This window comes from Salvelinus sp. IW2-2015, linkage group LG5 (genome assembly GCF_002910315.2).
Source record: "Salvelinus sp. IW2-2015 linkage group LG5, ASM291031v2, whole genome shotgun sequence".
NCBI classification, from domain to species: domain Eukaryota; kingdom Metazoa; phylum Chordata; class Actinopteri; order Salmoniformes; family Salmonidae; genus Salvelinus; species Salvelinus sp. IW2-2015.
Genome location: NC_036844.1, coordinates 28,437,710 through 28,453,167, shown reverse-complemented (window position 1 = coordinate 28,453,167; position 15,458 = coordinate 28,437,710). Strand labels below are relative to the sequence as shown.

Genomic DNA, 15,458 nt, shown 5'->3' with positions numbered 1-15,458 from the left:
CCGCTTGCCTTAATAGCTTCAGGTGCAGAACAAAAATAATGTTTGAAAGTTTCTTTCTTACTTGTTGCTGGCTGTTTTTTTAATGATGAATAATATTTAGGCCTGGAAACTTTCAAATCAGATTTAAATAATTGAATTATAATTTAAATTATTATTATTAAATTGGTTATAAAGACCAATTCTGTAGCTTTATGTTTAAAATACAACATACTCATAGATGAATTATGAATATCAAATGTAATAAAAATCACTCTTAAGTTGAATTACTTAAACAACCATGCACCAACCCAGTCAACATCTGTGTCTCTGTGAAGAGATCAGGTGTCACAGCTGTGTTCTTTCCCCATTCAGCACTTTGTCCAGTATCCCTTGTCCTCCCCCTCGCTAGGCTGCAGCTGGCAGATGAAGTGGTTGAGCATATTTTGGGCCGACTGTAAGTTTTCCAGACTGCTGCCAGGATCTGCCTTCGTGGTATCCACACCGCCATCATCACCCATGTCCCCGCTCCTTGTCCTCCAGTTATGGATGATCTCATCTTCTGAGTCATCCATGGTACCGTCCTCTGGGTGGTGGAGGTCCATCATGGCCTCTGTGCCCTTCAGCTGGCCATGCTGCTCCTCCTGTCTTTGATTCTTCCCCCTACAGGAGGGGATCTCATCCAGACTGGCTGACAGGATGCGGATGGGAGAGCCTAGTTTGCGGCTCGCAGTGGCCCTGTACACATCCTCTGTTGGGCCATCAGCTGAGCTCCTGAAAATGGTGGTGAGGGTGACACCATCTATGGGGGCTGGTAAGGTCTCAGAGTGAATGGTAACATGGAGATGGGGGACCTGCTGGGAGCGGAGAGGGTGTTGTCTGACAATCTCCTCACTCCCTGACTCACTCTCTGTCTCTCCCTCTCCCTGCCCTGCCCAGCGAATACGCTCTTGTCTCCATGGTTGAAACGCTGTACCACCATGATGATCTCCCCCTGACCTCAGAACACATTTTGGAGCCTCATCCCCCATTTCCGACCAATCAGATTCCTCCTCTTCTGGCAATGTTCCCAGCGATTGGTCCTCCCCTGTGGCGGTGACCTTTCCATAATGCTGACTATCCATGAACTGGACCGGTGGTGGCGCAACAGGGAGATTTAATTGATTGACAGAATCATCTCGGTGGAAATGTTGGTCCAAGGCTTCTTGCAGCAATGATGTTACCTAAAGGGTGAAGGAGTAATCAATCGATTCGTCAATCATGGTCAAACGTTAAAAACACAGAACAGAATACAGGCATGTTGTTGACAAAGAACAACACACAATTATACATCAAGAAAAAAATGAGAAAAAAAATCAAGACTAAAAGACAAATCATAGCTTCATAACAATGTTTTTTTTTTTTTTTTTTTGAAACAATGGGTTATGTAAAACAACATTTATTAACTGCATGCAGCTCGAAACAAAAACAATGGTTTCTATTGGTGGTTTTACTCTCAACTAAAATGGGCATGATGAATAAACAGAAGGTCAAACTAAAGGGAGATTTGGATGGTGAAAGGTAGGAGACATTTTATACTATACAAAGAGGAACATAGTTACAATTTGCTACATTGTGTAAGTGCATACCATGCACTATAGCTGATTCTTATTGCAATGCATTCCTAGGTTGGGGCTCGAGGGTCAGGGGATCATAGAGGTCAGGCGAATTTGTTTCAGGGCCTGTACTAGTAGTATTTTTCTGTACTTGGCCACTCTGGTCTGGTTTTGCGCACGTTTTAGGTTGTCTTTTTGTCTCGGCTAGATCTGTTCATCAGGAGTTCTCACGTTAATAGTCTCCATGCTGTGGATGGTGGTCTTGGCTGAGGACAGCTGATCTGTCAGGGCTGTGATGCGCTGGTTCAGATGTTCACGCTCCCCGTCCATACTCTGAGCCTGACAGACCACACACATAAGACAGAACAAACATAAACATGATGAAAATGGTGATACAATTTTCCAGATATGTGAACAAAATCCCTTCTATTGACGTATCTAATGTATACTTGTATGCAAAATGAGCTTTTGATCTTCTGGTGCCTCACCACTGAATGAAGCTTCTGCTTCAGGAGATTTTTGGTCTGTTGAGTGTAGGATTTGTTATCTGTAAGTCTGAAATGGGAGAGAGATACATAAGGACTGTAAGAGGTACAATAATAGCACTATCTAAGCTTGACAATGTCATGCATATTAACTCAAAATGAATGCTGATTTGAATTTTTGTAAACTTTTGAATGAGTTCCTGTAAAAGGCAAATAAAATGGATTGGAACTGCCACTCCTCTCTGAACCCTCTCATAATTCTAGAGGAACCCGTCCCAACGTCTCATCACACCCCTGACCTTTTGAATTTGTCCAGGAGGTTGCTCAGCTCGACACAAGTGTTCTGTAGTTCGGACTCAAGGAGCTGGTGACTGCTCTTAAACTCTGTGCCCATGCACTCCATTCGCACGACAGTCTGGGACAAACTGTGGTGCAGATCCTCATTTTGCTCCTGAAGCATCCTGAATGAAGTATGAGAGCGGAGGGGGAGGGGTTTAGTGCTCAGTTAGATAATAATGTGTATCTTCAAGAAAAATATTTATTGTTAAACAACAAACATATGGAAGAGAGGATTTTAAAAAAACGTTATTTTCTCAATTAAAAATTATTCCCCCAATAAACAATAAGACGGAGATCAAATTAAACAAAATCAAACTCACATTATTCGATTAACCTCAGATGCTTCCTGTATGGGAATGACAAAAAACAAAAAAAGTATTTACAGTCGTCCACAACGTGCATTTCAGAAATAGAAATTGATTGTGTAGCTTCTAGTTAATAGACATTGATAACCAATAGGGACACATTGTGTGATAATTTGATGTGCATGAGTTTGCATGTGATCACTTTTTCCATGTGTCATCCATGATTACGTAGTTAGGAAGGAGCCTGCATGTTTAATTCCACAATCGATGGAAAACAAATGAGTGGAACATTCTTACATAATTGCTTAATTAAGAATGTAAAACACGTTCAACAGTACCAAATGGTCAATAAATATACAGTATACTGTAGATAATGCTTGACATAACTAGCGATAGTGATAAACCCAACCCCCGGAGCAATGTCATACTTTATGTAGAGAGGTAGTTGAGCCGCTGTAGCCCGTCTGCCGCTCGTCCTGACTCGTGGGGCTGCTGGTATTCCTGGAAGAACCAGACTTGCTGGAATGGGACAATGACTCCAGCTCTGTAGCCGGTGCACTGACAGGAAAGTGCTCCTTAGAATGGCTTGATGGGCTGTGGTGACCATCATGGTGCTGCTGTGTGTCTGCAGGTGAGGGATGTTGGTGAGATTCAGAATTGGAAGGATGGTGGTGATGATGATGAGATTCTGGGTTGGTAGAAATGTGATGGGGTTCAGAATGGGAGTGTGAATGGTGAGATTCTGAATGAGAAAGGTGGTGGTGGGAATCTTGGTGGGAACTATGGTGGTGATGGAGAGATTCTGTATGCGAGCCATGGTGTTGGAAAGATTCTGTATGGAAGCCATGGGGATCGTGAGATTCTGGATGGGAGCCATGGGTATCGTTAGATTCTGGATGGGAGCCATGGGGATCATGAGATTCTGGATGGGAGCCATGGGGATCGTGAGATTCTGGATGGGAGCCATGGGGATCGTGTGATTCTGGATGGGAGCCATGGGGATCATGNTGGGGATCATGTGATTCTGGATGGGAGCCATGGGGATCATGTGATTCTGGATGGGAGCCATGGGGATTGTGAAATTCTGGATGGGAGCCATGGGGATCATGAGATTCTGGATTAGAGTCTCGGTGATGGAGAGATTCTGTATGGAAGCCTTGGGGATCGTGAGATTCTGTATGGGAGCCATGGGGATCATAAGATTCTGGATGGGAGCCATGGTGATGGAGAGATTCTGTATGGGAGCCCTGGTGATGGAGAGATTCTGGATGGGAGCCTCGGTGATGGAGAGATTCTGGATGGGAGCCCTGGTGATGGAGAGATTCTGGATGGGAGCCGCGGTGATGGAGAGATTCTGGATGGGAGCCGCAGTGATGGGGAGATTCTGGATGGGAGCCCTGGTGATCATGAGATTCTGGATGGGAGCCCTGGTGATGGAGAGATTCTGGATGGGATCTGTGGTGATGGAGAGATTCTGGATGGGATCTGTGGTGATGGAGAGATTCTGGATGGGATCTGTGGTGATGGAGAGATTCTGGATGGGAGCCGTTGTGATGGAGAGATTTTGGATGGGAGCCATGGTGATGGAAAGATTCTGGATGGGAGCCATGGGAATGGAGAGATTCTGCATGGGTGCCGTGGTGATGCTGAGATTCTGAATGGGAGACGTGGTGATGGTGTGAATCTGGGTGGAGAGGATTGTGGTGGTGTCCATGGTGATGAGTTGGGCTGTAGTGGTCTCCATGGTGATGGGGATGAGTTGGGCTGTGGTGGTCTCCATGGTGATGAGGATGAGTTGGGCTGCGATGGTCTCCATGGTGATGGGGGTGAGTTGGGTTTTGGTGGTCTCCATGGTGTTGGGGATGAGTTTGGCTGTGGTGGTCTCCATGGTGATGGGGATGAATTGGGCTGTGGTGGCCTTCATGGTGATCGGAATGACTTGGGCTGTGATGGTCTCCATGGTGATGGGAAAGTGTTGGGCTGTGATATTCTCCATGGTGATGAGTTGGGTTTTGGTGGTCTCCATGGTGTTGGGGATGAGTTTGGCTGTGGTGGTCTCCATGGGAATGGTGATGAGTTGGGCTGTGGTGGTCTCCATGGTGATGGTGATGGGTTGGGCTGTGGTGGTCTCCATGGTGATGGGGATGGCTGGGGCTGTGGAGGTCCCCATGGTGATGAGAATGGCTTAGGCTGTGGTGGTCTCCATGGTGATGGGGATGAGTTCGGCTGTGGTGGTCTCCATGGTGACGGGGATGAGTTGGGCTGTGGTGGTCTCCATGGTGATGGGGATGACTAGGGCTGTGATGATCTCCATGGTGATGGGAAAGTGTTTGGCTGTGAAGGTCTCCATGGTGATGGGGGTGAGTTGGGCTGTGATGGTCTCCATGGTGATAGGGGTGAGTTGGGTTTTGGTGGTCTCCATGGTGTTGGGGATGACTTGGGCTGTGGTGGACTCCATGGGGATGAATTTGGCTGTGTTGGTTTCCATGGTGATGAGTGTGGTTATGGTGGTCTCCATGGTGATGGGGATGAGTTGGGCTGTGGTGGTCTCCATGGTGATGGGGATGAGTTGGGCTGTTGTGGTCTCCATGGTGATGAGGATGAGTTGGGTTGTGGTGGTCTCGATGGTGATGAATTGGGCTGTGGTGGTATCCTTGGTGATTGTGATTAGTTGGGCTGTGGTGGACTCCATGGTGATGGGGATGATTTGGGCTGTGGTGGTCTCCGTGGTGATGGGGATGAGTTGGGCTATGGTGGTCTCCATGGGGATGAGTTTGGCTGTGGTGATCTCCATGGGGATGGTGATGGGTTGAGCTGTGGTGGTCTCCATGGTGATGGAGATGACTGGATCTGTGGAGGTCCCCATGGTGATGGGGATGACTGGGGCTGTGGAGGTCTCCATGATATGGTATGACTGGGGCTGTGGAGGTCTCCATGGGGATGAGTTGGGCTGTGTTGGCCTCCATGGAGATGGGGATGACTGGGGCTGTGGAGGTCCCCATGATCACGGGAGTGGCTTGGGCTGTGGTGGTCTCCATGGTGATGGGGATGAGTGGGGCTGTGGTGGTCTCCATGGTGATGAGTTGGGATGTGGTGGTCTCCATGGTGATGAGTTGGGCTGTGGTGGTCTCCATGATGATGGGAATGAGTTGGGCTGTGGTGGTCTCCATGATGATGGGAATGAGTTGGGCTGTGGTGGTCTCCATGATGATTAGTTTGGCTGTGGTGGTCTCCATGGCGATGGGGATGGCTTGGGCTGTGGTGGTCTCCATGGTGATGTTTTGGGCTTTGGTGGTCTCTATGGTGATGAGATGGACTTTGAAGACCTCTGTGATGGTGGTGAGATTGAGAATGGGAGAGATGCTTGTTATGATGGTGTGGTGTTGAAGAACGGGAGTGATGTCTTGATGAGGGGCTATTTTCTGGGCTACTGCTGTCATCGGTGTGGCTGCTAGGACTGCGGTGCATGTCTCTTGCAGGCTGATGGTGGCAATGGTGTTGGTGATGCTGGTTTGCGCCGAGATGGGAGCGAGAGTGCTTGATGGAATGAGAGTGCTTCCTGGAATGGGAATGCCTACTGATATGGGAGTGAACACTAACTGTCGTAGAGCTTGCACTGCCAGGCCGACTACTCTTCTGTCTTTGCCTCTGCTCCCCTGTGCGTTCCACCTTGGGGAACCTCAGGGAGGCTTGTTCTGGGCTGCTAGGCCTGTGAGCAGCTGTGACTCCAAGAGAGGTGAGTCTGTATGGGCTGAGCACCTGCCTGGTGATCTCATTCAGAAAGGCAGAGAACTTCAGCTTGTCCTTCACTAAGTTCTTATTGGCTACCTCCTTGCTTTTCCCCAACTCCTCCTGATCTACAATGGTATCTGCATCTCCATCCCTGTACTCACAATGGGACAGCGCCTCCATTGACTTTGCCTTGCGGACTTTGCCACCCATTCCTACCAATTTAGCACTCTCCTGCTTCTTCAGGGTGATCTTGGCAGGGGTCAGATGAGAGGACACAGCTTTCTTTTTATTTTTTCCTTTCAGGCTCCTTTCCTGGCTTGGGGACTTGTGGAGATAGCCTTCGTCATCTATTAAAGGAGATGTCTCATCTTCCTCATCATCATAGGCCTTCCTCCCCTCACAGATTTCAGTGCAGGACTGTGAGTACTTGGGGTTCTGTAGTGGATGTTTGTAATCCTTCACAGACTCATTTATAGTGGTCTGAGAGGACCAGGTGGATGAAGAGCCAGAGGATGACGAGGAGGAAGAGGATGATGTTAAGGAAGAGAAGGAAGATGAGAAAGATGATGATGAGGAACCAGAGGAGGAGCTGGAAGTTGCTGCAATCTGAGGGTGGGAGGTCACATCATCTGTAGCATGGTGATGCGGTTGGTGTTGGTGATGAGGATGGTCAGGGGGAGAGTGGTGTGATTTCTCATTGTGGTGGTGAGGTTGATTGTTGTGGCCATGGTGATGGTGGCAGACAATGTTGCCCTCTGATGTTGAATGGTTGCTACTGCAAGAGGAGAACAGGATGACAGCAGTGTTCAGAGACCATATTCTTAGGGCTCAGTTACACCAGTGGAGGCTGCTGAGTGGAGGACAGCTCATAATAATGCATGGAACATGGAAACCATGTGTTTGATGTATTTGACACCATTTCACTTATTCCGCTCCAGCCATTACAACAATCCTGTCCTCCCAAATTAAGGTGCCACCAACCTCCTGTGAGTTACACATTTTACAATAACGCAGTGCTGGTTAAATTAACTAGGACAAGATAATTTTGTCACATCTGAATATGTCTCAAAATATGTACAATGTCCAAAATGTTGAATATAAAAACAAGAAATTCCATCCAAGATTTCAGAAATTAGTGAACTAATAAACTAATTTAATCAAACATACCCATGACAATTGTGATCCTTTGACCAATCTAGCTCGTGCTGGTGATGAGGATGGTGATGATAATCATGGTTGTGGTGATGGCGGAGATGGTGTTTGTGGTGATCAGTTTTTTGGTCAGCCATCTTGCAATGCTTGTGGTCCCTGTCGTGATGGTCATGGAAGTGGGGCCTGCTGTGCCTGTGGCTCCTGGTCCCCTGCTTATGCTGTACGGGAGTGAAGTACTTCTCCATCACCTGCTGCTTCCCCAAACCCAAGTCCTCCTCCACTGCTTTTGTGTGGTAGTCCCTGGGTGCAGGGACAATCTTTTCCCTGCTGTGCGGTCTGCAACTATTCCTCTCCCTGTGTTATTTCCTTGATACTTTCTGATGATTCAAATATATTTTCTGGACCACAGCTCAACTATTTGGAAAAATAACAGAATTATAGCAAGGTTAGGACATTACTACATGCTGAATACATTTTCTGTGAGCTAATTTAACTGAGCACTTTCATAAGGGCATAATAGTTATGCTAACTTAAAACAGGCCATTAACCACATCAACTACAACAATTTCTTCCCCTAAATGCAGCGGTTACAAAACTACTAACATCTGTTAAGTTATTCTTGAAATACTTTAAGTCAACACAAACATAATATATCAGCAAATACTATCAATCTCAAATCACAGTCAGACTTACCTAAAACATGGTGTGAAATGTTTTAGACGTGCCAGTAATTCAAGAATCCTAATCTGTCTAAATCAAGAAACATAAAAAATCTACTTAACTCAATTAACTTGATCTTAATCATTAATTCTGATATCCTAAACCACATAAGCAGTGAGTGCTAGCACATACTCTGTCAGAGGACGCATAAGAATGACACAGGTTGAGATGATCATTGATGTTTTGTACCAGGATTCTGCCTGCACCCTCCATCTGATGTAACAATTTTCCAATTGCGGTGGAGCATGCATGAAACATCAATAAATCCTTTGCACCCATCCACTAGCCCCAAGCGATTTTTCAAATCTCATGTGAAAACTACTTCATAGACAAAACACGTGCTCTTTTTCTATTTTTATCATACCCGATAAAATTAAACATTGGTCAGCTAATCTATTCAAGTGACATGGTATGGGCAATGTTCATTTAAAAAAATACTTATTTGTGCAACAAGCTTAGTTTACTCAATAACAATATTCAAGAATTCATTATTGTTATGTTCATGTCAAGGAAGTTTAGACTGAAACCAATATGTTGCCTGTGCATTTTCTCAAATAAAGTTGCCCTTAAGTTATGTATACAATTCAACTGTTTGGATTCCAGTGTTTAGGAGATTGACTGGTTATTAATGTCCAGCTTGCTATTGACCTGCCTGTCCCTATTGTATCACTGCAAAAGACACCATGACAACGAAAATGAAGGAAAGCTTTGAGAACTCCATTGAATTACAATAGCATGTTAAGCAACCACATACCAAGAAACATGATTGTTTGCAATTAATGATCACATTAAATTACCATATCACTAGACCCTGACAGTTGGTAAGTACAGAGGGACACAAGTGCTTTCGGGATGTTTGACACCAGTTATATAGACATTAATTTTAATTAATTTCTAGCTCTGAGGTTATAGCAATACAATCCTATTGTCTGTAGTTGTCCATCGCCCGCAGCCCCTTTCCCCGAATCGATTGCCAATTGTGTGATACAGCACAACCCTCCACTCACAATCAATGGCAGTACTGCATTGAGACCCTCCAGCAAAGAGAAGGGAAGGACAAAGCAGTGTGGGGCTAATGTGAGACCCAACCCAAATATAGGTTAGATAACTCAGAAATCAAGTGACTCCTTAAATTCTAAGAACAATCTTTTTTCAGAGACCTAGAACATTGATACTTAATATAAACAAATTGACATTCAGGATCACTGGCCTGGTAAAATGTTCCTTCAAAAACTGTTTAAAGAAAAATGAATTACCTTAATGATGGCATCATGTAGTACAGTTCTAATACCAAACTCATACAAAAGGACAAAACATCTACAACTCAGTGTGTTTCGTACAACCATTATTAGACAGAATATAGCTCAAACTATTTATTATATTCATGAAACAGAAATTTGCAAAAAAGCAACCACTATAAGCTAGACCTTACAACAACAAAAATTCAATATACTGGAGTCAGTCATGAAGAAGACAGCCAACAAAGAAGTGTTAAATCTGATAATAAATTTGATCAGATAAAGTCTTAAATCCCTAAAATCTAAACCATCATACAGTGTCATTAAAACTCATTTTTCAACCACTCCACAAATTTCTTGTTAACAAACTATAGTTTTGGCAAGTCAGTTAGGACATCTACTTTGTGCATGACACAAGTAATTTTTCCAACAATTGTTTAGACAGATTATTTCACTGTATCACAATTCCAGTGGGTCAGAAGTTTACATACACTGAGTTGACTGCCTTTAAACAGCTTGGAAAATTCCAGAAAATGTCATGGCTTTAGAAGCTTCTGATAGGCTAATTGACATAATTTGAGTCAATTGGAGGTGTACCTGTGGATGTATTTCAAGGCCTACCTTCAAACTCAGTGTCTCTTTGCCTGACATCATGGGAAAATCAAAAGAAATTTCAGTCAAGACCTCAGAAAAAAAATTGTAGACCTCCACAAGTCTGGTTCATCCTTGGGAGCAATTTCCAAACGCCTGAAGGTACCACGTTCATCTGTACAAACAATAGTACGCAAGTATAAACACCATTGGACCACGCAGCCGTCATACCGCTCAGAAAGGAGACACATTCTGTCTCCTAGAGATGAATGTACTTTGGTGCGAAAAGTGCAAATCAATCCCAGAACAACAGCAAAGGACCTTGTGAAGATGCTGGAGGAAACAGGTACAAAAGTATCTTTATCCACAGTAAAACAAGTCCTATATTGACATAACCTGAAAGACTGCTCATCAAAGGAAGTAGCCACTGCTCCAAAACCGCCATAGAAAAGGCAGACTACGGTTTACAACTGCACATGGGGACAAAGATCATACTTTTTGGAGAAATGTCCTCGGGTCTGATGAAACAAAAATAGAACTGTTTGGCCATAATGACCATTGTTATGTTTGGAGGAAAAAAGGGGGATGCTTGCAAGCTGAAGAACACCATCCCAACCGTGAAGCACAGGGGTGGCAGCATCATGTTGTGGGGGTGCTTTGCTGCACGAGGGACTGGTGCACTTCACAAAATAGATGCCATCACGAGGGAGGAAAATTATGTGGATATATTGAAGCAACATCTCAAGACATGTCAGGAAGTTAAAGCTTGGTCGCAAATGGGTCTTCCAAATGGACAATGACCCCAAGCATACTTCCAAAGTTGTGGCAAAATGGCTTAAGGACAACAAAATCAAGGTATTGGAGTAGCCATCACAAAGCCCTGACCTCAATCGAATAGAACATTTGTGGGCAGAACTGAAAAAGCGTGTGCGAGCAAGAAGGCCTACAAACCTGACTCAGTTACACAAGCTCTGTCAGGAGGAATGGGCCAAAATTCTAAAAGCTGAAATAAATCATTCTCTCTACTGTTATTCTGACATTTTACATTCTTAAAACAAAGTGGTGATCCTAACTGACCCGAGACAGGGATTCTTTACTAGGATTAAATGTCAGGAATTGTGAAAAACTGAGTTTAAATGTATTTGGCTAAGGTATATGTAAACTTCCGACTTCAACTGTATATGAGAGGAATAAATAATGACATTTAAACTAATATTTTATATGTAAAAACAGTGATGGAAGAAACCACAATGAGGGTGAGAGCACCCCCTAGAGATCAAATGTGATAAAGGAATGCATGACATACAGGTTTCAATCAAATCCAAAAGCACAAGTTCTGAAATCATAGTAGGACATGACAATCTGCCATGATAACGATTCTTAGTTTGGACATCTTCTGTCCCAAATTCGAACACTTAGGAAATTAACAAAGAAAAAAGCAAAAAACAAACAGCTGTAAGCACAACATCACAGAAAATGCTTTGTAAATAAATTGTACAAGTTAAAACACACCTGATGTCTGTAATCCAATTTACAATCATTTAAAATATAAAAGGGTGCTCTTCAACAAAAGATAATGTCCCTGTGACCTAATGAAGTTGTCATCTCAAAAAGACAAGAAATATCAACCTATCAAAGTGACAGGAACATCAGTGAAGATAGAAACTGGTTTTAAGATTACACAACTCGTATTAAGTCACTTTTTAAACCAATCTCACATTTAGAACGTTGAAAAAGTCTACATCTACATTTCTGTATTGTAAATTAATCCTGTTTGTTGTTCCCATAGGTGCCATATTTATGCAAATATCAACTACTTTCACACCTCATCGCCTTTGAAATGCAATCATAGAAGTGTAAAAAGTTTACTTTCTCCAATCTTGGCAAAAAGGATTTCTAGTTACATGTCAAAGTCTTTGAGGATGACCTATGAGTTTATTCCACCACCAAATCAAATCCTTCCGCCTCTTCAAACTCTGCATTCATCTTTGCCGCAAGGTCGTCCAGCTCTGCCAGCTGGGTAGGAAGGAAATGGAAAAGTAGATCAATACAAAGGTACATATGTTATAGGGTCTTACACATCTCCATCTTGAAAATAGTTTAAGTGAGCAATAAATGTTACTTTTCATTTCTTGATGGTGTTTGGCCCTCTCTGGGGGTATCGTCAGACGGTGCCTTAGGAGGAGTTGGGAGACACTGTCTCAGCCTCCAATATTTATGCTGCAATAGTTTATGTGTTGGGGGGCTAAGGTCAGTCTGTTATATCTGGAGTATTTCTCCTGTCTTATCCGGTGTCCTGTGTGAATTTAAGTATGCTCTCTCTAATTCACTCTCAGAGGACCTGAGCCCTAGGACCATGCCTCAGGACTACCTGGCCTGATGTCTCCTTGCTGTCCCCAGTCCACCTGGTCGTGCTGCTGCTCCAGTTTCAACTGTTCTGCCTGCGGCTATGGAACCCTGACCTGTTCACAGGACGTGCTACCTGTCCCAGACCTGCTGTTTTCAACTCTCTAGAGACTGCAGGAGCGGTAGAGACACTGAATGATCGGCTATGAAAAGCCAACTGACATTTACTCCTCTACAATCACTGTGATTATTATTATTTGACCCTGCTGGTCATCTATGAACATCTTGGCCATGTTCTGTTATAATCTCTACCCGGCACAGCCAGAAGAGGACTGGCCACCCCTCATAGCCTGGTTCCTCTCTAGGATTCTTTCTAGGTTCTGGCCTTTCTAGGGAGTTTTTCCTAGCCACCGTGCTTCTACACCTGCATTGCTTGCCGTTTGGGGTTTTAGGCTGGGTTTCTGTACAGCACTTTGTGACATCAGCTGATGAAAGAAGGGCTTCATGAATAAATTGGATTGAATGTACACTGTAGTCTACTATGGTTAAGTTGTTTATCAATGTTGTCAACAGTGACCGCAGTAGTATCATATGCCCTCTGTTCTTACAGAATCACATTATTGGAAACCAAGACTGTTCTCAGGCAGGCGTAGTTATAGCTAGATATGTTCAAGTTGTGGACAACTTTAGCTAACCCTATTCATAATTGTCCTAACCTGCTGCATAAGTTCTCCTAACCTCCTACGTAGTCACTTCTGCTAGTCAAATCCGTCAGGCCTGCTCTGAGAGCAGTGGGTATCCACTAATYCGATACAGTTATGGTCTCACTTTTATTTGAGGAACCTTCTTCCTCCTCTTCTTCTCCTTTACCACAGCAACACCAGGGATGTTGACATCTGGCTCAGGAGCAGCTGCAGCACTGTCGTTCCCTTCTATCAGGGTGAAGGAGCTGACCCCACAGAATGACTTGGAGGCCTCAGGGCCCACCCTGGACCCCTCCACCTTGCGGAGAACCTGGGGTGTCTGAAGCTTCTCAAACCCAAACAGGGTCTCCCGACGCAGAGATGGGGAGGACACGTCCTGGCTTTGGGGACGCTCAAACGAACGGTCCCCTAGGCTTAGGCGGCTGTAGGACCGACGCACCTTCTGTGACCATGCTGAGTCCTCAGAGTTCGCTGCAGCCTGGGGATAGGGTGGCGAGGGGGCCAAGATCGGGGAGAGCATGGTGGCTTTTGGTGGAGGAACCTGGGCAGGTCCTGGGATAGAAATTTTGGCCTTCTTCAGACTGCCTTCAGACAATCTTTGTTCATTTTCTTTGTTGTCCTCTGAGGGTACCTGAAACAAAAGCAATTGTGCACATATGACTGGGCTGATATGAAATAGCAGGACCAAACATTAAAACTATGCAGCTTATTCTGGAAGTGAATTTGCTGTGTTCTTTCAACTCACATTGAATTGTGTTTTCCTGGGTGCAATTTTCCTCACAGTGATGCTGCGTTTCACAGTGTCTGTAGGAGCCTGTGGATTACAGTAACATTATATATACTTAGACAAAGCACTGACAAGACTGAAGATGCTTGCAGGATGCAGTTTGACTACGTCAAAAGGTAAATTGAAATGTTACTGGTTGTGCTGACAAAATGTACTACTTACTGAGTTGGGGACATTTTGATTTGGAGAGGTCAACCGCGCTGACCTCCTTCGTGGCTGGCTGGTAGAATCTGGTATGATAAAACAAAGAATGGCACAACCATCAACAATATTGGCTCATTGGCTTCCCTTTTTACAGCTAACAATGATGTGAGATCTTTAGTTAGCAACATGACTTGACTGGTCCCTTGACTGATAAAGTCAATTGACTGGTAAAGTTGAAATTACCGTTTTTTTTTTGTTATCTAAAAACTTGGAGTAATGTCGAGATGTTGTGAAGATCCAGCTGTATGCCTCAATATGAAGACTACCATCTATTTCCATAATTGTACTGTCCATCTTCGCCATTGATTTGAGATTGATGCATATAGCTAGCTGTCTAACTGAGTATGCACAATAGGCACCATTTGACAATTTGACTTATTTAGAATAATCTCGCCATTGGAGTGAACCACACATCTGCTAATTACAGACAAGCACTACTATAAACAGAAGCACTTCTCTAAATTAAGAAATAAAGAACAAAATAGCAAACATACTGACCAGCCAAAAGGGATTGATGTGTCTCGTTGCTCATCCTTGCCGTCTGTCCAACTTACTTACTAACGTTAATACATGAATTCGGTGGGTGATTAGCTAGCAAGAATAGACATGAACGTTATCTGGCTAGTAGCTATCGACAACAAGCTAGCTAACTTGAGAAATTAGTAAAACAAATTATTAACTAATTAGCAAATAAATATATCACACAAGCTAACTAGGCAACAAATAACCAATGCAAAACTACGACTGAATAACTAAAAGTTTCAAAATTACCCGCCTGGAAGTACCGGAAAAGACATTGGAGTGCAGTTCCTGTCCGTTATTATTTTTTTTAAATTTTTTAACCTTTATTTAACTAGGCAAGTCAGTTAAGAACAAATTATTCTTTACAAAAAGTCCTCCTGCAGGGGGGACTAAAAATAAAAACTTAAATAAAATATATTGGATAAAACACACATCACGACAAGAGAGACAACAAATCAAATCAAATCAAAGTGTATTTGTCACGTGCGCTGAATACAATGAAACGCTTACTTACAGGCTCTAACCAATAGTGCAAAAAAGGTGAAAAAACACATAATAGCACAATTGGTTGGGCACCCGTAAAACAGCTGCCATTCTTCTGGCGCCATTTTAGATCCTCCAAACACAACACTACCTAAAGAGAGACCTAAAACAACAACATAGCATGGCAGCAACACATGACAACACAGCATGGTACTGTAACAACACAACACAACATGACAACAACATGGTAGCAACACAACATGACAACAGCACAAACAT

General features: G+C 43.8%; 1 protein-coding gene across 1 annotated transcript; it reads right to left on the bottom strand.

The window, feature by feature from the left end:
- Positions 1-11,644: 11,644 nt before the first annotated feature.
- Positions 11,645-14,970, bottom strand: LOC111964203 (sororin-B). The gene is made up of 5 exons (XM_023987987.2): positions 14,673-14,970; positions 14,133-14,200; positions 13,929-13,997; positions 13,308-13,814; positions 11,645-12,149 (listed from the first exon to the last, which is right to left on the bottom strand). Exons 1-5 carry the CDS (start codon positions 14,704-14,706, stop codon positions 12,069-12,071), a joined length of 759 nt encoding a protein of 252 aa, XP_023843755.1. The 5' UTR covers positions 14,707-14,970; the 3' UTR covers positions 11,645-12,068.
- Positions 14,971-15,458: the final 488 nt, after the last annotated feature.